Source organism: Girardinichthys multiradiatus, chromosome 1, assembly GCF_021462225.1.
Source record: "Girardinichthys multiradiatus isolate DD_20200921_A chromosome 1, DD_fGirMul_XY1, whole genome shotgun sequence".
Classification (NCBI taxonomy): Eukaryota; Metazoa; Chordata; class Actinopteri; order Cyprinodontiformes; family Goodeidae; genus Girardinichthys; species Girardinichthys multiradiatus.
The window spans coordinates 44,394,126-44,416,884 of record NC_061794.1 but is presented as its reverse complement, the minus strand read 5'-3'; the positions used below and the strand labels follow the sequence as shown (position 1 = coordinate 44,416,884).

The following is a 22,759-nucleotide window of genomic DNA, read 5'->3' as shown; positions in this document are numbered from 1 at the left end:
GATTTCTGGCTGACATGCAATGTTGTACCTGTAACTGTACCTCTGTTATTGTTTTTTAGGTGTGTGATGACCTTCTGGATTATCCAGGGTGAGACTGACTTCTGCATGTCCAAATGGGAAGAAATCATCTACAACATGGTTGTGGGTATCATCTACATCTTTTGCTGGTTCAACGTCAAGGAAGGGCCCAGTCGCCTCCGTATGGCTCTGTATTACTCTGTGACACTGGCTGAGAATGTGGCGCTGACCGCTGCCTGGTATACCTACCGTGGACCCCAAACTAGCGACTCATCCGCCCTGGTAGTGGTGTGCTTGGTGGCCTGTAGCTTTGCCCTGGGAACCTTCTTTATGTTGGTGTACTACTGCTGGCTACACCCAGACGGGCCTGTTCTGGGGTCCCAGTGGGGAGGATGTGTAGATGAGGGTGTTGTAGGTACAGGGGGGATGGTGGGAGTTATTGATGCTTGCCTTACTCCATCCCAAGGGTCCCAAACAGATATGGTCATTACCAGTCCTCCACGGACTTTGCCCAGGACTAAAGATAAAGACACAGGGGAACCAGTTCCTGGGGAAAGGGACAGAGACAAGGAAAGCTGCCTGCCTGTCTTCCAGGTACGCCCCTCCCCTTCCTCCTCTCCTGCTCTGCTTCACAGGACCTCCTCCACATCTCGTGCACAGGAGGGTCCTGTAATCAGGATCGACCTCCCAAGAAAGCGATACCCAGCCTGGGACGCACACTTTATTGACCGGCGCCTCCGCAAGACCATCCTGCTTCTGGAGACCACATCGGCCATCAGTCCACGGATACAGTACAGGAGCAGCTTGATGGGCAGCAAAGAGGTATTAGAATATGAGACAACTGTTTAAGCCAGCTGGGGCTTTAAAACTACAAAGGGCAGTCTTGGACCAAGGCTCAGCCCCGAATCCGTCTTCAACCCAGGAATACCTGTGCTGGGAGTAGCATGAAAAGAAAACAGAGTGTCGGCTGACTCTTAACAAGAAAGGAGGTTGTCAAACTGCGATTGTGAAATGTGAACCTCAATGTGGGACCAAAGCTGTTGAAGAACATATAGCGAGAATCACCTGTGGGGAGTTAATGAAGTAATACTATTTTCTAACACTTCAAACAAGAGGAACTTAATCTTACACCTGGGACCAGTAAGTGTTAGATTTTGTTTCAAGCTGGATGATCAGGACAAGAAGTAAAAGGACACCAGAGATATAAAGCTTGAGATAATTAAAGAACAGTCTGCCACATGAACTTGAGCCTCAGGCCACAGAGAGAGAACCAGAATGTATGAAATGTTGAAGAAGCAGATTGTCAGAGTGTGCATGGGACATGCAATCATTTTGGTTAGAGCAAAATACAACAGCATCGTACATCAATCTACAGCGTATGTGATCTGGCATTCAGAGATGCTGGGCCATTGTCTACAACCAAATTCATCCCAGGTTTAGCTAAGATAAACAGACACTTCTTACCTCCGAATTACCAATTAATACTTTGGCATGCTTTAGAGAAATACAACGAGAATACACACAGACGAGTCAGAGTTAATTTGTTGCAAGGGTCGCTTTGTTCTTTCCATCTCATCATGTCCCCAAATTGTTGCATGTGCCTCACAAATCTTTGGTAACTGTGCTCTTTAAACATTTCTTCAGTGGCATCTAAAGCCAAAAGCAGTCGTTCATGATCGAATTCCCAGCAGATCATTGGCTTTCATCTGATGAAGGAGCGCAACTCAGTCTAGATCAGATTGTTCATGAAGCATAGGCCTGCAATACAACTGATCCCAATTCACCCATCCATTTGTGCCACAATTGCAGCCATAGCACAAGTCTCACTGTTTACATCCTAGCTGCACTGTCAACTTCCGACCCAACGGACTTGTTTGAAAAGCTCAACAAGGATCTGATAAATGGATGTACGTAAGCAGCTTCTCCAAATGGCTACCAATATATGGCATGCTGTAAATTGCCAGAAACAGGTCTGTGATGTACAGTTGAATAAATGCAGATGTCCAATACTGTATAAGATGTGAAAATAAGCTGTAGTTAGATGATGAATGCATTTTGTGAGTAAGGAAGATTAATTTAAGAGTCTAAATGTTGTCCAAAGTGGTTCAGTTTTTCTAAAAATCATAATATGTAGTATATGAAAAATCATGATCTACTTCAGTATGCCATGAACTGGGTTTAATTTTGAGGGCAAAAAGAATAAAAAGAAATATAACAACAGTTTAAAGTTAACTGTCAAAGACAGAAATGTTTTTGCAAACTAGCTAGTTGCAATAGTTGATGTCTTTTGTGACAAAAAGAATATATCTGCCACAACCGCCTAAGTTCTTGTGTTTGGTTTGGTTTCCCTGGAGGGCCATCATGTTTTCAGATTAGAAGGGTTCTGTCTCCCCCTTCTGGCAGACAGAGCAGTAGCTGTAAAAACAGTGTATATCATAGGTGGACGTTGTCACTGAATCAGGAAGTCATAAAACCATTGAGACAGTTGCTACAAGTGCAATAACACTGATGGATGGATCTGGCTCTAATAGTTTCCAATTATAAAAAACCTTATTGTTTCACAAAAATCTGTGTGGTCCCCTATTTGTAGTCCCTAATTAAGTCCAAATTAAGGCTCTGAGATAAAGAATACAGTCAGGTTTTAACTTATGCTCTTTCAGGTTCTAAAAAAGTAAAAATTCAGCCAAATGAAAGGACTTTAAACTGCAAGTTACAAACCAACAGGTGATTCCCAGAGGCTACATCCACTTATTATATACAGTGTGTGATTGGTATTGTATGTAGGACTCATCTTTCCTCTGAGTGCGTGAGGTCTTTTTTTTATTTTGAGCTTTAGAAATGTTTCCTAGATGCCTTGGATGGAATACTTAAAGATCATTAGGTGAGACTTATTTAATTTGTAGATTTTGACCTTACATGTTTATCGTGACTGGAAATATTTCTGAACCACCAGAACTGTCCTTCTTGTAAGCAAGGAACCAGTATAGCCTTCTTCCAGCCACACAGCAACAAGCGGGAGAGGGGCGGCACTGCATCTCATTCATACGGTTGTAGGAAACTTTAGCTGCCCCTCTGCATTCTTTGGCAGCCCAGTAAAAGGACTTTAAACTGTAAGAGCAGGATTTTTTGGGGGGAGTTTTAAAACCAAACCTTTTTTAAAACCCTGGCATACCTTGATACAGGTTACCGGCCCGTGCCTAATCAAACAGGACTCTATGTCTGGAGGCAACGATCATCAGGTCTGATCCTCTTGATTCCAGACATCTGTTTTTCCAGCACAAATGTCGATTAGTGAATAAACAGTGGATGTTGCACGATCCTGCAATTTAGTATATGAATATGGAGACAGAAGGAAAATGACTGAATCAATATGTCTCTTTCTGTTCTCGTTTTTATCTCGGGCAATTCAAAGGCGTGGGTGTTGGGGGATACTTTGTCATTGCTGGTTGTTGATGTCTGTTCAAAACTCAAGAGCTTTGTGACCTTTCATACTTTCTGTTAGTTTGGTTGGGGGCTTGACAGAGATGGATCCTTGACCTATCGAACATATTTGTCACATTTGTGTTTCCAATGCTAACCGCAGCTAAAAGCATATAGCCCTCAAGCTCTAGCTAAGTGGGACGCAGCTTCAGAGGTCAAAGTTTAGCAGCACCTCTAACAAGGTGTGGACAAATGTCACTATTAGTTAGAAGGTGACAGATCATGCCTGGTCAGCAACAGCACCTAGAGGAAGAACAGCTTAATACTAAACTCTGTTCATTTTCATATTAAACAAGCGATTTATCTTCTGCAGCCTTTTTCTGAACTTGTTTTTTAGAGACTTTGTGTTTTTTCTGAAGCCTTTAGACAGTTTCTGTATTTAAACTGGTCTGACTTGTGGAGGTCACCTTCTGTCTGTCTGAGAAAAACCTACAGCAAGGTGGTGATTATATGTAAAGTGGTAACATTTACTGCAAGGTGGGTTTCTTTTCTAACAAACATCCAATCCTTGTGCATGCCACCAGATAAGTTGTTTGGTTGCAGCTCAGTAAGAATGTAGAAGATCTCATTGTTTGAGGGAGTTCCCAAACCATGGCTGCTTGATACAGATACCAACGAGCGTGTTAATGCAGCTTTGAAGTTGTTCAATATCTAATTGAGACAATACATTTGGAGATTTTATGTTGCTGCCATGTTGAAATAATTGTTATATCCAAAGTGTGTCACTAATTATATTTTAAAGCACTCTAAGAAATGATGAAGGTAATCAAAGTCAAACGCTGGTTATTTTGTGACTCTCAGAGCATCTTCTTGCTTTATAATGTCCTCATTCACAGGCAGATCTCACGCTGGGGACAGGAGGGACCTGGATCACCACTGGCTGCCATCCTAACAGCATCCTATAGAGGATATGTTCCCTGAGTTAGTCCCAGCTGTTTGTGTTGTCTGAGTGTCCTGTTTGTTGCTGCACACTCTGCTGTTTTCTGATGTGTTCCACTGTTTGCTGTAAATGATTTCATTCAGTGTTCAGTGGAACATAAAGAAAACCAATGCTGCTAACAAGTCTGTATTATTAAAACCAGGACAGAGGTGCCTCCACACTTATTGGCTCTCTGGTAAAGATGTGTAAAAACACCCTAACATTTTATTGAAGCAGCATAAATTCACTCTAGGTTGTTGCACTTAGTTTTTTCCTTTAACATTTCAGAAGGTTAGAGAATGCGGAGAGAGAGATCTTTAACCATTCTTCTTAGTCACACTCTCTAAGTCGTTCTGGGTCTTCTGTTCTGCTCTCTTCTTCTCAGCTCTCCCTACAGGTTTTTTAGAGGGTTTAGGTCTCGGGACTAATAGGGCCAAACCTTTTGGATCAGTATCCAAGTCTTCAACCTGCCATTCACTCTCGCGAGGTTGCAAGATCTTTGGAAAAGAAACAGGTCCACAGCATTACAAGTCCTCCACCATGCTTAACATCAAATATAAACAGGGTTTTCAAAATATTCATTCTTTATTTAATGCCTGACCCACCTTTAATCTTATCTGACCAAATTACACAGTACCAGTTCAAGTTGGGATGAGCAAACTCCACATATTAATATTTGTGGTGGTGGGACACAAATAGCTTTTTTCCTGTCATGTCCCCCAAACAACCAGTAGGCATGTAGATAGCATCTAATGGTGTTTATGAGGACTTGATGGTCCTTTATGCCACTTTCTGACATCTTGGAGAAGTATTTTTGCCCCTTACCACCCTCTTGACTGTGTGGGGCAGGATAAACTCATCCAACCTTGATTTTAAAACATTTAGGTTTAGGCAAGTAGTCATTTCCTGACTCTGGAAGTTAAACACACATCTGCCTTACTTGACTAGCATGTTTTCCTATCTTTCCTATTTTGAAGACAGCTAAAAGAAATCAGCCTCAGTCTCATGTCGTATTTATACCCAGAAATGATTGTTTTTATTGAAGCTTCTTGATCAACACATTGATCAACTTCAAAAGGATTTTAGGGTTTCCAATAAGTGTGACCATTATGATATAAATATTTCAGGGTGAGATTAGCTCACTGCAATAAAAGATGTATTTAAATACTTTTACCACAACTCTACCAAGGATGCCATTAAGCGGGGAGGGTGTTGTAAAGTTTTCATTTGTGTGTCCTCCAATTCTGAAGCATGAACCAGGAGCGGTGCAGAACATTCAGGAAGGCAAATAAAAGCAAATGACAGCTACTAACAATGCAGTTTTATGACGCAGATAGTGAACCTGAACTAATGGACCTGAGCCCACTGGTGACATACACAGAGATGTTAATGGTGCTGAAAACAATGAGTTTTTGTTGCAAATGATCATGACGTGTTAAATGTGATAGGCTAATGTAATGCTGATGCATACACAAACCACCCAGTCAAAGGCCAAGGTACACTGCTTTCTCTGATTGGGTAATGCAACAGTTTTTTGTCGTTTAAGCTTAGATAACAGTTGATAGTAATGTGCTGATTATATATTGACTTGAACAAAAAAATGTTTAAATGTTAAAGAGTTAAAAAACCATCTTTTATTAATTAATGCAAGGATTTTATGTTGATTTATTTTTGTATTTGTTTTATATCTATTTATCTATTGTTTACTCACTTGGTGGCCATGTCTTTGGTATGACTCTTTTATTAAGATGTAAAATATGAAAACAGAGTTTGTTTTTTTACTCATTCTATATTTCTGTAAATATCAGAGTGATACTATTCCAGGATGTGTGTGTACAAGTATGTGTGCTTTGGTATGTGAGTATGTTGTGTATGTAAAAGTATGTGTGTACTGTAAGGATGTGCTCTCAGTTTCCTTTTCTTTGTTTTTGATAATGCCGCTTAAACATCCTTTGAGTGAGCAAGCAGAAAAATAAACCCGTGGTGAAAAATATCTATGACGATGTTAAAAAAAAGAAGAAAAACAAAGAACTCAACAAGCTGTGTTGATTACTGTAGGTGGGAAAAATACTGTAGTAAACATGGCTCAACAGCCATCAGAATAAATTCAACAGGCCTGTGTCTGTCTTCTTTGATGCATGAGAGTTGGAGGTCAATGAATTATTTTACTTCAACATTATTCACATTCTTAATTTTTTTTGCTTGGTCAATGTGCTCTTTCCAACTTATTGCATCATGTAAAGCTATACATTTAAACTGCAAAGGAATATGAAAACCTCCACAGTCCATCCATCCACTCGTCAAGTCATCCATCCATCCATGATCCAACATTGAGCTGTTACCGTAGCCGCGTATCCCAAACCAGAGACATTCGGCAGTTCATTCTTGGGGATTCCCCATGGGGTTCACAATATAAGCACTATGAAATATTGCTGAACACCAGGGCAGCAGAACATGGCTAATGTGGTCCCTGATTAAGAGCTGCTGATTGTGTGATAAATTAAAGGGCCTATTCAAAGGGATTTTTAGGGCACACTTGACCCTCTCTAGTTTAAAAATCTTGAATATTTACACTGCTCAGACCTCTGCTGAATTTTCCCACACTAAACACCTTTCTTTTAAAAGCAGTTTGAAATTTATGAAATTTTAATTCCCTTTGGAAAAACATAAAAAGGATCATTTTCGATACTTTGTGTGCATTAGGGCTATTTTAGATTTAAAAAATGCTGAAAAGCACAAATATATAAACTGGTCAAATCTGGATTGAGTTATACTCCCCGGATTCCAGACACTTTAAAATACGTCGTAAATAATTGTTTGTCAAATCCCTACTTTACACAAAAAAGGAGGATTCTTAGTTTTCTCATACATATTATTAAACTCAGTTAAATCTATTTATCTGTATCTTTCTGTGTCTGTCATATTTCCATCTGTCCATTCATTGGTTTTCTATACCTGCTTTGTCCACTCGGGATCACGAGGGGGTTGATGCGTGATTATTGGGCTGGAGGCAGGATAAAAAAAATGAAAAGATTTTATGTAAAAAAAAATTTGTTGGGGGAGTGGTTGTATGTAACCTCAACTGAATTAATTTTAAAAATGTTATCAAGACCTGTAGTCTTTCCAATGTATTATATTTCCATAGTTATTGTGCTGGTTTAAACAAACAAACAAATGAAAACAAATGGGTAGTTGACTGGGATGAAGATCAGCTCCTCCAAGTCCGAGGCCATGGTTCTTGACCGGAAAAGGGTGGCTTGTCCTCTTCAGGTTGGAGGGGAGTTCCTGCCTCTAGTGGAGGAGTTTAAGTATCTCGGGATCTTGTTCACGAGTGAGGGAAAAATGGAGCGGGAGATCGACCGATGGATCGGTGCGGCTGCCACAGTAATGGGGGTCCGTTGTGGTGAAGAGAGCTGAGCCGAAAAGCGAAGCTCTCAATTTACCGGTCGGTCTACGTTCCTACCCTCACCTATGAACATGAACTTTGGGTCATGACTGAAAGAACGAGATCCTGGATACAAGCGGCTGAAATGAGTTTCCTCCGTAGGGTGGCCGGGCACTCCCTTAGAGATAGGGTGAGGAGCTCGGAGTAGAGCCGCTGCTCCTCCACATCGAGAGGAGCCAGTTGAGGTGGCTCGGGCATCTATACCGGATGCCTCCTGGAAGCCTTCCTCTGGAGGTGTTCCAGGCACGTCCCACCGAGAGGAGGCCCAGGGGACGGCCCAGGACACGCTGGAGGGACTATGTCTGTCGGCTGGCCTGGGAACGCCTTGGGCTCCCCCCGGAGGAGCTGGAGGAGGTGTCTGGGGAGAGGGACGTCTCTGCTGAGTCTGCTGCCCCCGCGACCGGGGAAACGCGAATCAACGTAACACCGGATGAGGCGCGGTACGGATGAGTACGAGTAGTTGACACATAAGCTGCCAAGAAAATTTTTTATTTCATGTATTGTCCCTGAAAATTATACTATGGTGTGACGCAAAAGCTATTTTGTATTACATTAAAATGGACTCTAACTCACTTTAGCCAACTAATACGTAACATTTCTTTGTGAAAAAGTGGTACCATTTGGTTAATTTTTTTTCTAAATCAACAAACAAGTGTAGTGAGCTCATAATTAGCCTCATGAGATGAATGATTTTTAGGAATCAGTTAGTAAATTCTGTAAGAACTAAATAATGTTGAGGTAAATAATGTCACACTGTAAGACACAAAACATTGACCACTATTAATCACGTCTTATTCATAGCTTTTTGACTAAAAAGCTGATCTCACCTGATGTCTTTGCAAATCATTCCAGAGATACTACTGTAACTTCTCATTTGGGATTGGTCCTTTTCATCCTCAGCATGTCCAAATTATTGCCAGTCACACCACACGACACCCATTTTGTGTGTATTTGGTCTGAACTTGTTTTGACATTATGGATAAACATCAACACTTTATGTGGATAACACAGGAAACGTTATATGCATTAGAAAATATTTCAAATATTTATGAGCTATTTGGGAAATAATGTCCTATTTATAAGTGCACACATATGCCGGGACATTTTTGATGTTTGGTTAAAAAGTTTAGGTAGGAATTGTAGTGCAATTGCAACATCTTTGGTATTATTGTTCTATATATTGTCAGAGCAACATTTAAATATTTTGTCTTATAAAATATTGTTTTTTATCAGTATGTGACACTAGAACAGGAAGAATTTTGGTATTAGACAACCACCCAAATCCCTGTTCTTCTGTATTAGGTACACACTTTGAATTATGGGCTGTACGGTTGTCTTGCAGCAAGAAGGTCCTGGGTTCGACTCCCGGGGATCTTTCTGCATGGAGTTTGCATGTGCTCCCCATGCACGCGTGGGTTCTCTCCAGATACTCCTGCTTCCTCCCACAATCCAAAACCTTGACTGTCAGGTTAATTGGTCTCCCCGTATGGAAGAAGCTGGTATAGAAAATGGATGGATGTAAAGAAGGCATCAGTGAAGTACATAAAAAATGTACCTCTGGTGACCACCTTAAAATACAAATTACAATCTGGAAGTTAATAACCTGGGTTATTTTGTGGCCATGTCTTCAGTATTTACATGAAAAAAGATAAACCTCAGTAGGTTCTATTTATTCCTCTCTTTTGACCACCCTGTCTTCTTATTTCTGTGTTTTACTGCACATAATCTGGAAAAGATTCTTCATGTAACAGATAAATAGATTTCTGCATTGTGAAATAAACTGAGGACTGAGCAGGTTTAGCACCGGAGCCATGAACGTTACCTGGACCAGACTTTAGAAAATACTTGTACATTTAGTCAAAGTTAATGTAAAACTCTATTAGTCCTAATTAATCCATGACATGATAAAAACACTGACCTTAGAGATGTTAGAGTTGCAGGGCCCTGCTGGCATGTGTTTAGCAAAGGATCCACCTGACATTCCGGATATTTAACAATTAGATCATTCAGGACACGTCAGCTCCTTGTAAAGTTCAGTCTGAAGCAGAACCCCTGATATTTTTCTTTGTTCAAAGAGACAGGCCTATGATCAGGGTAACAAAGACAGACAGAGATCAAAACAAGCAAAGAAAAGAAAGCTCAGAAGAGCTCATGCTTCCAGTTGCCTAGGTAACTGGATGATGATCATTAAGCAGTTAGCTCACCAGATACTACAGAGCAGTTGCCTTGACATTAGGTGTGCCCGTGAATGTGATTCACCTGTATTTACTAGTCGAGCTTTGTAAGATGCTGAGGCTGCTTGTGTACGACTCCTTTGGCTCCATAGATTCCCCTCCATTCCTTTTCCCTACACTGCTGCCTATAAGTTAACCTTCATCTCTGTGCTACCCTCTTCTGAACCAAACTTGCTTACGGAAATCTCAGACTCACGCATGGTTTCCACAAGGTGTGAATCTGAAGAAAAATGTGTCAAACGTCAACCTTCTGCTCCTCCAAATCCTGTTGCAACCACTAATCATAAGTTCAGTTTCTGGACTGTCTTATTTTGTTTACTGAGTAATAATAGCAGAGTATATGTACCCTAAGGTTTTTTTTTTTATATATCATGTCAAGGTATATAACATGTTATATACCTTGACATGATTGATATCTCAGGACAAAATGCTAAATATCCTTCTCCTGTGCAGTGTTTTGCAGTCTTAGATCAACTTGAAACTGCAGTATGTCATTACTTATTTATAAGAGACTAAGCCTGAAGGCAGAAGCAGTAAGAGAAATAATAAGTCAGCCCTATAATTTACCTGCTGATTTTACTAAAGTAACCATCTTCTGTTTGAACTAACATTTAGATCATTTCTGTGCCGCTCTCTGAAGCTACCTTCACTGTGTTTCTGTTGGATTTAAGTCATTATATTAGTGGTATCTCGGACCTAATTGGGTAAAACTTTTAAAAGGACATAATATAGCCCAACCTACACTAAATATAACAAACATCCAAAACTGCATTAGAGGTATATGTGCGAGATGTGCGGCCAAGAGATCAATCACAGTTTTTTCCACTTTTATTTTAAGATCCGAGGGTGGAAACTACATGACTACATTTATTTATTTTTCTTTCATCCAGGTTTTAGTGTAATGCAGAGTATATGTATGTATATTGGATACCTATTGTTTTTTATATGAAAAGTGAAAATACTGACCTCTAAATCCCCTGTCTTGTTTTTTCCACCACTGGTTCAGTTATGGCTGGTTTGGTTACTTTGTGGCCTGGAATGCTTCGCCTCCATTGGGCGTATTTGCCTGTTTGCTGTAGGCATTGCAGATCTACCTGGACTATACATCCTAACGTGGATTAGATTTCTCAATATGTGACAACAAAAATAACATAAATAAACATAAAATAAAAACAAGAAGGCATTTTTGTGCTGTATAATTTGTGTGTTTTACCGGAGCAGAGAAAATGGACGTTATCAGTCGTTGGTGGAGTTTCCTCTCGGACAGGAAGTGGACTTCCTCTGCTTCCTGCATTCCCCTCATGCCCTGAGTGTTTATGTGTGTGTTTTTGCCCCAGGAGAGGGCTCAGCAGTGTAGCAACAGTGTGACAAGAATGACACACTGACATTAAAATTACTGAAACTTATAGAAACAGAAAGACAGAAACAGGGAGAACAACTGAGAGACAGGACCTCCAACATCTAAACACAAGCTGAGGACAAACCAGGATTCTCTGACCCACTACAGGACCAGAGGAGACTTGCCTTAATGGACTATGAACCAAAAAAACCAAAGAAGGTAGGAAAACTTACATTCTTTGCCAATTTTTTGTTAAGATCAGATGACTTGAGGCTACTCTAACATCCAAATAGAAATAGTTGTTTTGGAGTCATAAACCTGTTGATATCGCTGTTTCTTAAAATAACGGAAAGTAACCTGTAAGTAACAGAAACAACACTGTAGTCAACAAAGAGAATTGCCTAAATTTACTTCTAATCTGGTTCTTGATCAATAGATTCACATCTATTTTACATCAGCATACAATACACTATCAGCCAGTATGAACTTTAAAAGGCTTCACTTCTCATTAGCTTTTAAACTGAGTAAATAAAATGGAGTTTCTTACAAAATTGTGGCATAAAAGATTTTGGACATCGGTAGTGTAGCTTGGGTTATCTTTGTTTCTTTGTCTGCAGATCAGTTAAAAAAGACAGTTTATAATAATGATAAATATATATTTTTCACTATGTAAATTTAGACACTGGACTCGTTAGTATTTCTTGGATAGAATTGCAAATAATTTTATTTAATACAGTTTAATTACATCCAAATTTAGTTTATTTATATTGTGGCAAATCACAACAAATGATCATCTAAAGGCACAAGATGAAAATGTCCAATTCACGTCCTGTTAGATAGAATCAGATTTGGTCCAAATTCAATTTAAATCATGTAGTCAGATTCATGATCCAGTACAGTTCTATTAGATCTTTGTTATCAAACTGTACATTCAAATTCAGTCCATCATATATTGCCATATGGTGAAAAGGTTATCTAAGAAAACTCATCTGATTGCATGAAGTCACTGATTTTGTTTACAGGGGCAGCTGTGGCTCAGGTGGTCGGAGTTCGTCCTGTTCGAACCCCGACTCCGTCTGTCTCAGTCGTTGTGTCCCTGAGCAAGACACCCGCCTTCCCTGCTGATGTTGGTCAGAGGGCTCGGTGGTGCCGATTGTATGGCAGCCTCACTTCTGTCAGTCTGCCCCAGGACAGCTGTGGCTACAATGTAGCTCACCACTGTCAGTGTGTGAATGACTGACTGTAGTGTAAAGTGCTTTGAGGTGTCTGGGGATTGATAAAGCGCTATAAGTTCAAGCCTAGCAATATGCCAGACCATCCAAGAACGTCCTTTGTTTCTCTTCCCAGGCTTTCGTATCACCCATTAAGCGGCTGGTCTGGTCCAAATCTGGTCGTAGGCCTGTAGACAGAGGCAGTGTTTACCGCCGACCGCTCCACACTGTCCCCCTATACCCACCGGATTTCCTCATCCACCCTGAGAGACTCATCTTTGATTATGTGGAAAAGGAAGTAAAGGTAAGATCTGATGAAGAGCAGAACCAGGAGCAACAGAAAAACATAACCTCACCTGATTTCTTAATGTTTGACCTTTTCTCTTAGTTCCTTGGTCACCTGACCTGGGTGTCAGTTTCACTAAATCCATCGAGCAGAGATGAACTTCTGCAACTACTGGACGCTGCCAGGGTTGGTAGTCATTACTAATCTATAACTCATTATGCCAGTTAACCTCGAAAGTGTTTATGCTATGAGCAATCACTAGCATTCCCTAGTGATTCAGTCAACTTTCTGATCCCCCAGTCAGACTGTTTTTTTCCATGCAGCTATCCTACCGTAAATTATCACAATGTATCACATCTGCACTGGGATGTTTCTCTTCTTTTTTTCACAATGATGTCTGTTGATATGTGGGAGGTTTCTGCACCCCCACCATAAGTTTCTATGAGCTGTTGCTCCAGCATATTCTCTTCTCCTCATCATTGCTAAATAGGATGCAATGGCTTCTGAATGGCAGCATTAAAAATGTATTTAGCATTTAAAATTCCCAACTTTGTTTTGGTCTCCCAGCAACCAGCAAAGCTGTGTAAAGAGCCTGATCATTTTTCTGTATTTATTGGTGTGCATATCATAAATTGTTCATTGTAGTGTCTTGGCAAGATTCTTTTTGTTGCAGCCAAGGCAACGGCAAGATGAAATGTACATAGAAGACAACATGAGCAATCAATTACTTGAAAACCCTGGCAGCCTGCTGTGGTGTGCTCCTTGATGCCAGTGTGACTAGTCTTAAACTTTCTTATTACCAAACCATAGTGATGATGACCCTGATATGCTTCTACCTCAATAATGAATCCTGACGAATTTACAGTATGCTCGAAACATCGATGTAGTGTAATGTGGAGCACAGTGTTGTCTTGATGCTCCTAAATAATCCTGCAAAGACCCTCTACATTCTGGCTGATTTCTTATGTAATTTTTATATTTGAACAAGAATGGGCCTTACTCTTTAACTCTGTGTTTGTCAGTAGCAGCTGAAGGTGCTGCCGCTGAAGACAAGCACTGATCAGGACTGTATTCTAAGTCTGTCTGCTCGCTGTCTGCTGCTAACATGGAGAAACAATGAGAAGCTGCTGATGAGGATCCCCACACATGAGATCGCTGCTGCCTCCTACCTGCGAGATGATGCGCTACACCTTTTGATCCTCAAGACAGGTAAAGCAAATGTGACTGAAGGCACAGTCAGAGCCGGCTCAAAGCGCAAGCAAACTAAGGGCCACCAAAACCATCAGGAGCCCACCACAAATGCTTGAATTTTAATGGGAATGAGAAAACTGTCACTTCAGAATAGATACATTAAAAGATTTTTGAAAATGTAAGATTTAAGAATTGGCAAGTTTACTTTGTAAAAGTACAGAGACTAATCTTCACTGTTTGATTGTTTGTGCTTAATTAGTTACAATCTGATGCTACCAGTTTAATAAATACAAATACGGTTTGTGATGGTTATGTCCTTAACAGGAAGGGGTCCAAATCAAATTCTGCTCATGGCCCCATAAAACCCTGGTTGCTTTGGTGTGGTTTTGGTTGGCTTTGATTTACGAAGGTTCGTAACCTGTAGATGGCGCTATGTGTGGCGAGTTTAATGACAGCAGGAAGAAATCTACACGTCTCTGACTTATTAAAACCCGAAAATGTACAGTTGTTGCAGGAGTTTGAACTGAGATCTCGGAATTAAATTGGAAAACTGTTGTGATTTGTGCAGAGGGACCAAGTTAGCTACAGACTTGAGGAGATACAAAATGAAATGTGTCCCCTATTATTGCAACTATAAATACCCTATCTTGAATTTTGAGGCTGGGAATGGTAAAAAACCTCTAATATTTTAGTTCATAATTCTGAATTCAGTGGTGTGTTGTAGTTGATTTTTTTTCAGCTTTGAACAAGGATATTCTTGCTTTCTTGCCAAACATTTATCTTTTACTTATACACAGCATGTGCCTCATTCAGCATAAAATATCTCAATAATCTTATTTCTCTAAAATAAATCAGTACAACATTATCAACAGGATAACTGTTGTCAGATTGTCTTAACATCTTTGGGAACTCCTGATGGTTTTGACGTCCATAGAGTTTGTGCAGCCCTTTAATACGTATCACAAAACAAGCAGCCTTTGTGTTGCAACATCTCTGGTCTGTTTAGACTGAATACTAACAAATGTAGCACAGTTGCCTTTCATCATGCATCCCCTGAGGACCACTAGCATTCACAACAGCTGCACATTCTGCAGCATTGCTCCCAACATTTTAGCATTGACAATGAGCTAGGGCTGCAGCTATCGATTATTTTAGTGATCGATTAATCTGGAGATTATTTTTTCGATTAATCTAATAAGAGATACTGTTAGTAAATGATCATACTTCAATAAACAAGTGTTTTGAACATAGAAAAACAAACATTTATTGCACACTTTAAATGCATTGTAAATAATTCAATGATTAGAACATGGCATTTTAATAATAATGTCTTTAAATTAAAAAAAAAAAAGCGACAATGCAATTTGTGGCATGTTGTAAGGTGCAATTGTACAAAACATTAGTAAAAACATGAACAATACTTGGTAAAGCTAAAACTAGGCCACTTGAAAAGTTCTGGATCTACAGACAAAGAAGGATTTTTATCTAGACTGCAAAACATATATATTTTTACTGCTCTTGAGTGGGTTGTTCTTTCAGCAAAAGGCATGTTTCAGAGCCTGTAAATTCCAGTTAACAATTCGATCCAATTCGATTAATAAATTAGTTTATGATTATTTCAATAATCAATTATTCATGATTAATCCAGTTAACTGATGAGCATTAGGAACCAGCATAACTGTTGGCGCTTATAAGAAGTAAATATGAGAAAAGAATTATATTCTGACTGACTAAGCACCAATATGAGCAGTACTTCAGGTTGTCGGGCTTTACCTGACTTAAACAAAAAGATCACAGTTATGCTTTCCAAAGAGCAAGATTCAAAACAACAAACACATTTGTCATTTCGTTCATCGCCCCAATGAACAAGCCTTGGTACTGTCATGAAAACGCTTTTCTTTACAAGAACAACAGCAACATCAGCACCATTAAAAGAACAAAGCGTAAACTTCTATTTAGGTACGGACTTAGTCAAAAAAGCTCAAGCATTATCTGACATTAGAGGCTTGTGATCAAGAGATTGTTTTTGTGTCTTTAAATCTGCATCTTGTAGGTCTCAATGTGGATTCTGTGGTTGCTGATGAGGACAGCCTGGACAGAAAGAAAACACAAGGAGTCGAAGGGCGACGACAAACCATGGCCTGCAATGCTGAGTCACGACCAGCAGGAGGCACAATGGAGCGCAGACATACTATTTGTGGAGTTGACTGGAGGCCATCACTCTCCAGAAGTAACCATGATAAAAACCAAAATGTGGAGAGAGGAGGGGGAGAGAGGGCCGGAGGAGGGAGTTTAGAGAGAAGGAGAGTGGGGGGGAGCTGGGAGAGGAGGCAGCAAACAAGGAAAACAGGTGGGAGCTGGGAAAACCGCAGAGCAAGACCTATGAGTGGGAACTGGGGGGTAGGAGGAAGCTGGGAGAGGAGGCATGGAGGTGGTGGAGGAGCAGGGAGCTGGGAGAGGAGGGGAGGAGGTGGTGGAGGGAGCTGGGAGAGGCGTCAAGCCTGCACTGGGAGCTGGGAAAGAGGTAAAAGCTATGGCAGCTGGGAAAGAAGGAACTACAACCCACTGGAACCAACACCCTGTCCTGATGCCTACTGCAACCTGGTCATCCTGGCTGTTGAGAACAAGGTGAGCTTTTTCATAGTTTGCCAGTTATTTGTCTCTCGGGTTGTAGCAGCAGAAAGGAGAACAATGCTGATCATGCTTATTAGTCCACAGAAACAGATAGATACTGATGTTTACAATAATTATCGGAAACAGTAACATGGGGATTAATGTGTGCAGGATGCTGCAGAGGAATACTGTTCACTCATTTGCCAGATGTTCCAGATCATTTACGGGCACCAGACCATTGAATGTGTTGACAGGGCCGGATTTCACCACACCATGCCAGATCGATATTGGCTTCAAAGAAGTGAGTGTCACAAGCTGCTGTTTGTTCCATGAAATGCATAACATAGTTCAATATAGAAAAAAGAAAGTTTCCATGACTGGAAAACACTGAAAAGGTTGTTATTGTAAAGATTGCAAGAGACAGCAGCTTTTCGAATTTAGGATATAGATTTTGTGTGTTACCACAATGCCAAGAAGGAAAGACATCAGCAGTTAACTAGTGATTGCTGCTTTCAATGAACCTGTGAAGGGTTACAAGACCATTTCCAAACAAATTCAACCACACATTTGTAACAGATGCAACGAGACACCACAGGCCCCAGTTAGCAGTAAAAAGACTGAAAATGTATGAGTTGTCTGGGGGGGTTTCCAAGAGAAAAGCTTCTTCTCTTGAAAGACACTATCGCTGCTTGGTTTGTGTTTGCAAAGTTGCATCTGAATGAACCACCAAATAGATGAGCCTGATGTAAATTTATTAGACCACAATCCACCGTGTTTGGATAAGGCCGAACGTTAACAACAGAAACACTTTTTATTTGGACCTGTGTTGCAACCAACAACACCTGGGCATCTTGAAGTTATTGAGTTAACGAGAAACTCCTCTGTATGCTCAAGTATTTAAGAGTCAAATGTGAAGACAACTGTCTGACAGACAGCACATGGCAACTTGGGCACAGGTTGTCATGTGTAAGACAGTAATAAGTGGATCTATGACACACTTACCTTGTTACCTTGTTTGACCGACACTAATGTGTGCAGACACAACCACAGATGTGTTTTATTGAAGGATTGTCCATCTTTTGTCTGTGCATAACAGTGTTTGCTCACCCATCTAATTCACAAAGGCTTTGCAGAGAGAGATTTGCTCCCTAAATGTGCTGCAGAAATGTGGCCTTATAGAGGCATCAGCAGAAAAAAGTGGCCCTTAATTCTATGGATTTATGTAAATTACATAAAGAAAAAATGTTTAATTCTCAATGACCACATTTCCCTGTGTACTTGTGAGTTAGATAAAGGTCCAATTATTAGAACAAGTGTTTTTTTTATATTTTGTTGAACTTACAAATGCTTTCGTGTAAACCTTAAAATGTTTGTTTTAGAAAATTATATTTATAAATTCAGTGTCTACATTGTTTAATGAAATATACTTTCTTAGTTCTGCAAGGTGTAGGGTTATCCCATACATCCTATATTTTATAGCATGTCAGGGAAAAACAAAGAGCCTTGATTTAGATATTTGAGATTCAGCAGTGATTTTTTTATGTTAAAACATTATTGATTGCTTTCACTCTGTACAGGTGACAGCTGCCTGACTGACATGTCCTACAGTTATGATCCAGAGTTTAGCTGCTGCAGTTCTTTGTAAGTAACATAATTGTAGAGCAACAACCTCTAACAAATAGATTTGCATCAACTGAAAATGTTCTTCCTTCCCTTTCAAAGCGATGGCTCCCAGGAGGCCTTTGAGCTCTACTACAGTGAGACGTACAGCGAGGGCTCGTCTATCTCGCTGCAGGACTCCCATCGCAGCCTGGCATCAACCAGTGATGGAGCAGACAGCAACCCCGCCCTGCTGCTGATGCAGGAGTACATGATCACAGTGAGTGTGCACAACATTCGCCATCTTCACAAGCACAAAATCCAGTACAGCCTCTGGAAGGCTGAACTGACTTTGCTCCATAGGTTTCATCATGTTGTAAGATAAACTTTTTCTTGTTTTCAAAGAAAGAAAAAAAAGACACTATTGAAAGAAACTGAATTTCCGCCATACAAAAAAAATAAATCCTCTGACTTTGGTCCCAGTGCAACCATGTGTCTGTCTGTATGTCTATCTGCAGCTGAGGAATAAGCTAAATCCACTGGAGCTGCAGCAGTTTGCAGTGCTGCTGAGAGAATATAGGCTGGGTTCAAACATCGACCACTTCTGCTCAGAGTTGCTGCAACTATACGGAGACGCCCATAAATTCCTGCTGCTGGGTGAGAGACAGAGACAGACTGTGGTTTTCCACAACCTGCTACTGGTAGTGTGTCTGTGGTAAAAGCAACTAGAGGTGAATTATATCCTCAAACTTCATATTTAATATATTCATGTCTTTGGTGTTAAAATTTCAACAGACCGAAAGTCTGCAGACTCACTCGAAGAGGGCCGTGGACAAGAGCCATCCTCAAACTCTGATAGATTTAAAGAATTTGTGCCAAACAGATTCATAACTAAGTTAAGATGCGGGAATGCTGATAATGCTTACCAGTTCCCAAAACTAAGCAAGTAAAATAGACAAAGGCAAGCAGAGAGAAAAAGGAGGGTAACATAGAATATTTTCCTCCATGCACTTTTATTCAAGAATGAAACAGAGATTTGTAAGAACGCCTCCATATGGATTTTAGCCATGCAACAAGAACAAAGAAGGCAGACTGAAAACTGAAATGTCTGAATGATGGAAATACAAGAATTCAGGCTTTAACGTTCTACTGTCAGAAACAAGTGTACGAGTGAATGCTAATGTTCACATTGGACATTAAAATCTGAGTTGACCAGAACATGCGACACATGATTTACAAGTCACATTTCAGGTGCCATCTTTAGGTTTCAGTTTGTGCAATCTATACAGAGAAAACTGACCAAAAATAATCAACATCATAAAAATATTCATCAAAATAATCCTGACAGGATGGATGTGTCAGACTTTATGGATAAATATAGCTGAGTATCAAGAACAGAGCCCCTGTGGCACTCCATAGCTAATTCTAGTGTGTGAAGAAGGTTTATCTTTAACATTAACAAACTGTTAGATAAATAGGATCTAAATCAGTATGGTGGTGATTGCTCGGTCCCTACAGCATGTTCTAGCATTTATAAAAGAACACTGAGATCAACTGGAGAAGTATAGACACAAGTCCATTATCTGATGCTATTAAAATATCATTAGGTACTTTTACCTGTAATGTTTCTTGGTATAAATCTCAACAGAAACTCGCAAAACAGATTATTGCAACATAAAGTCTAATTCATCTGATAAGCTTCTATATTGTTTTCAAAAAACTTAAATCTGAAATAAACAAATACGTCACTGTCTGAAGGGGAAATAGCCTGGGTGGGGAGGTGACTGTGGAACTGCTTACTTACAATAAGAGAAAAGTACTAATAGAAACATGAATCAAAGAAACCTTAAATGGGTACAGCTGAGTTCACAGCTTTTAATGTTGACAATTCACATGTTTGGATTTGTGCAGAAATTTGGTCTAGTTTCACGATATGTCCTCAACAAAGCAGAGAAAAAACAAACACCGGTTATAAAAGCCCAATTCTTTCCTTTAGCCAGAAGGTAATTAGGTGCCACATGCTAAATGTTTTTAATTTGACATTTCAAATTGACATGTTTTTTGTCAAGAGTTGACTTTATTACCTCTGCCACTGACATGAACCTAAACTTTTGCATCCATGAAACTGTCTTCACTTTCTTTGTAGCCTTTTTTTCCATAGGAAAAATGCTGTAAAATATTAATCATTTTGCTTTGACTTGAGTAATTATCCTGTGTTTTCCAGGCATGCGTCCGTTCATTCCGGACAAAGACGTCGGGGCATTTGAAACTTTCCTTGAAAGTATCGGGATCCGAGAGGGCGGGATTTTAACCGACAGCTTTGGACGTATTAAACGCAGCATGAGCAACACCTCAGCCACGGCCATGAGAGGGTACGTGAAAATGGAAGATTATAGTTTGGGATTTTTCTGAAGGAAGGGTTTTACAGGTGCATCACAAAAAATCTGAATATCATCAAAATGTTTACTTATTTTCAATAATTCAATCCAGAACTTATGTTATATTGAATTGTTATACAAAGAGTGATCTATTTCCATGGCTTATTTCTGTTCATTTTATCAATTACGACTGATAACAAATGAAAACCAAAATTTGGTTCCTCCGAAAGGTTCTTAAGACCAATAAAAAAGATTTTTAATGCTAAAATGTTACGTTATGACCTACGCTATCATGGAGAAAAACGCTGACTTGACAGCTATCCAGCGGACAGTCGGTGACCCCCTCCACAGGAATGATAAGACCATTGCTAAAAAGTGCTGTATTCAAGCATATTATTATGGAAAGTTGAATGGAAGGAAAAAGTGTGATAGAAAATCACCAAGTTTGTTAAAAAAGGGGAAAAAATGTTTTTTGTAAATATGTGTATATACATTTTTACAACAAAAAAAGACATGATGCATAGTGAACAGGGAAATTACAGCCTTAAGAGAACTGTAAATCAAAGGTCATGTAAGAGTACAGTGGGGATTCACAAGGCATGAACTTTATCCATGATGCAGTAATCCATGCATAGCGATCAAGGACTAAGTGGAATACATGTACTACACAGTTCATGGACATATTTTTTCATAGGCTGACATCTTACAAAAAGAAATGACATTTGATGCCTCATTTGTAAAGAAAATGCTTTTGTCAAAGTTATCTTTATCAAACATACATTTCCTTAATTTACTTAATTTTGTGCTTAATTAATCTATATTAGAGTTTAATTATTTGACTACAACCAGTGAAATAGATAACCTTTTCAATGATATTCTAAGTTAACGCCCGTTCTTCTCTCAGTAGGTATGACAATGGCTCTCTAGCAACAGGGTCTCAGGAATTTAATCAACGCATCTCTGACATCACCCACAACATCCAGACACTGGGCTTCCAGGACATTAATGGAGACATCGAGGAGGAAGACTACTACCTCTGATGGAGGCACAGGAAACACTGAAGACCCTGCTTGACCTGTGTCTGAGAGTCCCAGTGGGGCCAGGGGCCCAGAGGAGAAATGGCTCCTGCTGAAAAGCTATAAATTGATTGGCCCCCTGAATTGATGGCTTTACTCTACAGATGAGATAATGTTAAGTATGACGAAATTCCTTACATTTATGCCGATTATTTGTTTAGATCTTGAGGTAATATGAAAATTATTTTAAAAATGTTTAAAATTGCATTTGTGATAAATTATAAAATCCCTTGAGACATTAAAACAGCATGTGCAAAAACATTTAAATTAAGTAAGAGAAAGAGCTACAGTGAAAAACACCTAGGCACACCTCAACTAAGGTTAAGAAATGTTGGAAATGCTCAATATTCCAAATATTTAGCTCTTTTATCTGCTCCCACCTGGCCCCCAGGATCGGGCACCTCTGAGGAAAAGCAGCATTTCATCCCTTTCTGTTTTATTCAATGACGGTCATCAAAGGAACAGAAATTGTCCTCTTTGCATCAACAAAGAAACAAGATGAGAAATAGTGAACATTTTTATATTGCCCAGCTTATGCAACCTAAAATCTGTTGTAGTTTTTCATTTAAGATATATTTATTTATGTGTCGTATACAGTGATATTAAAACTCTACTGACGTTTTTAAGATGTCTGATTTTTATCTTTTGACTCAACATACATGCAACATTGCACAATAACTTTTGTTTTCCATATCCAGGGATGGATCATTTTTAGATCTGTCATCCTTAGAAAACACAAACTAGGTGACAAACAGTAAGATCGTTGTCTCAGCCCTTTCTGTATCAAACCAAACCGAACAGTTGTTGTATGACAGCTGTATGAAAAATTTGCATACAAAAGAAAATCGTATTCAGATATGTTTGTTGTTAAGGTTCCACTATAAGAAATGTATTTGTCACATTTCCCTGAAGTTAATGATGGAAGGAGCTTGTCACGCTACTCATGGACGTTCTACGTGCTGCACAGTGA

The 22,759-nt window shown here is 39.6% G+C and overlaps 2 protein-coding genes across 6 annotated transcripts in view; both read left to right on the top strand.

Annotated features, from left to right (window-relative positions):
• xkr7b (XK, Kell blood group complex subunit-related family, member 7b) overlaps positions 1-6,528 on the top strand; it is a 95,332-nt gene extending 88,804 nt beyond the window's left edge. Inside the window, exon 4 of the mRNA XM_047369682.1 lies at positions 60-6,528. Within this exon, the coding sequence (XP_047225638.1) occupies positions 60-867 (808 nt within the window). The 3' untranslated portion in view covers positions 868-6,528. The remainder of the gene's footprint in view (positions 1-59) is intronic.
• A 2,356-nt stretch (positions 6,529-8,884) lies between these two features.
• ccm2l (CCM2 like scaffold protein) lies at positions 8,885-22,415 on the top strand. 5 transcript variants are annotated; one of them, XM_047361067.1, is made up of 11 exons: positions 8,889-11,654; positions 12,783-12,950; positions 13,035-13,118; positions 13,958-14,141; positions 16,177-16,751; positions 16,944-17,037; positions 18,314-18,377; positions 18,459-18,615; positions 18,854-18,992; positions 20,560-20,707; positions 21,618-22,415. In XM_047361067.1, the coding sequence occupies exons 1-11, from the start codon at positions 11,625-11,627 to the stop codon at positions 21,751-21,753; spliced, it is 1,779 nt and encodes a 592-aa protein (XP_047217023.1). In that variant the 5' UTR covers positions 8,889-11,624; the 3' UTR covers positions 21,754-22,415. The 5 variants fall into 5 exon arrangements, 3 of the variants coding, with proteins under 3 accessions (XP_047217023.1, XP_047216852.1, XP_047216940.1); XM_047360896.1 differs by having other exon boundaries at positions 9,345-11,654; positions 16,908-17,037; XM_047360984.1 differs by having other exon boundaries at positions 9,347-11,654; positions 16,908-17,037; positions 21,621-22,415.
• Positions 22,416-22,759: the final 344 nt, after the last annotated feature.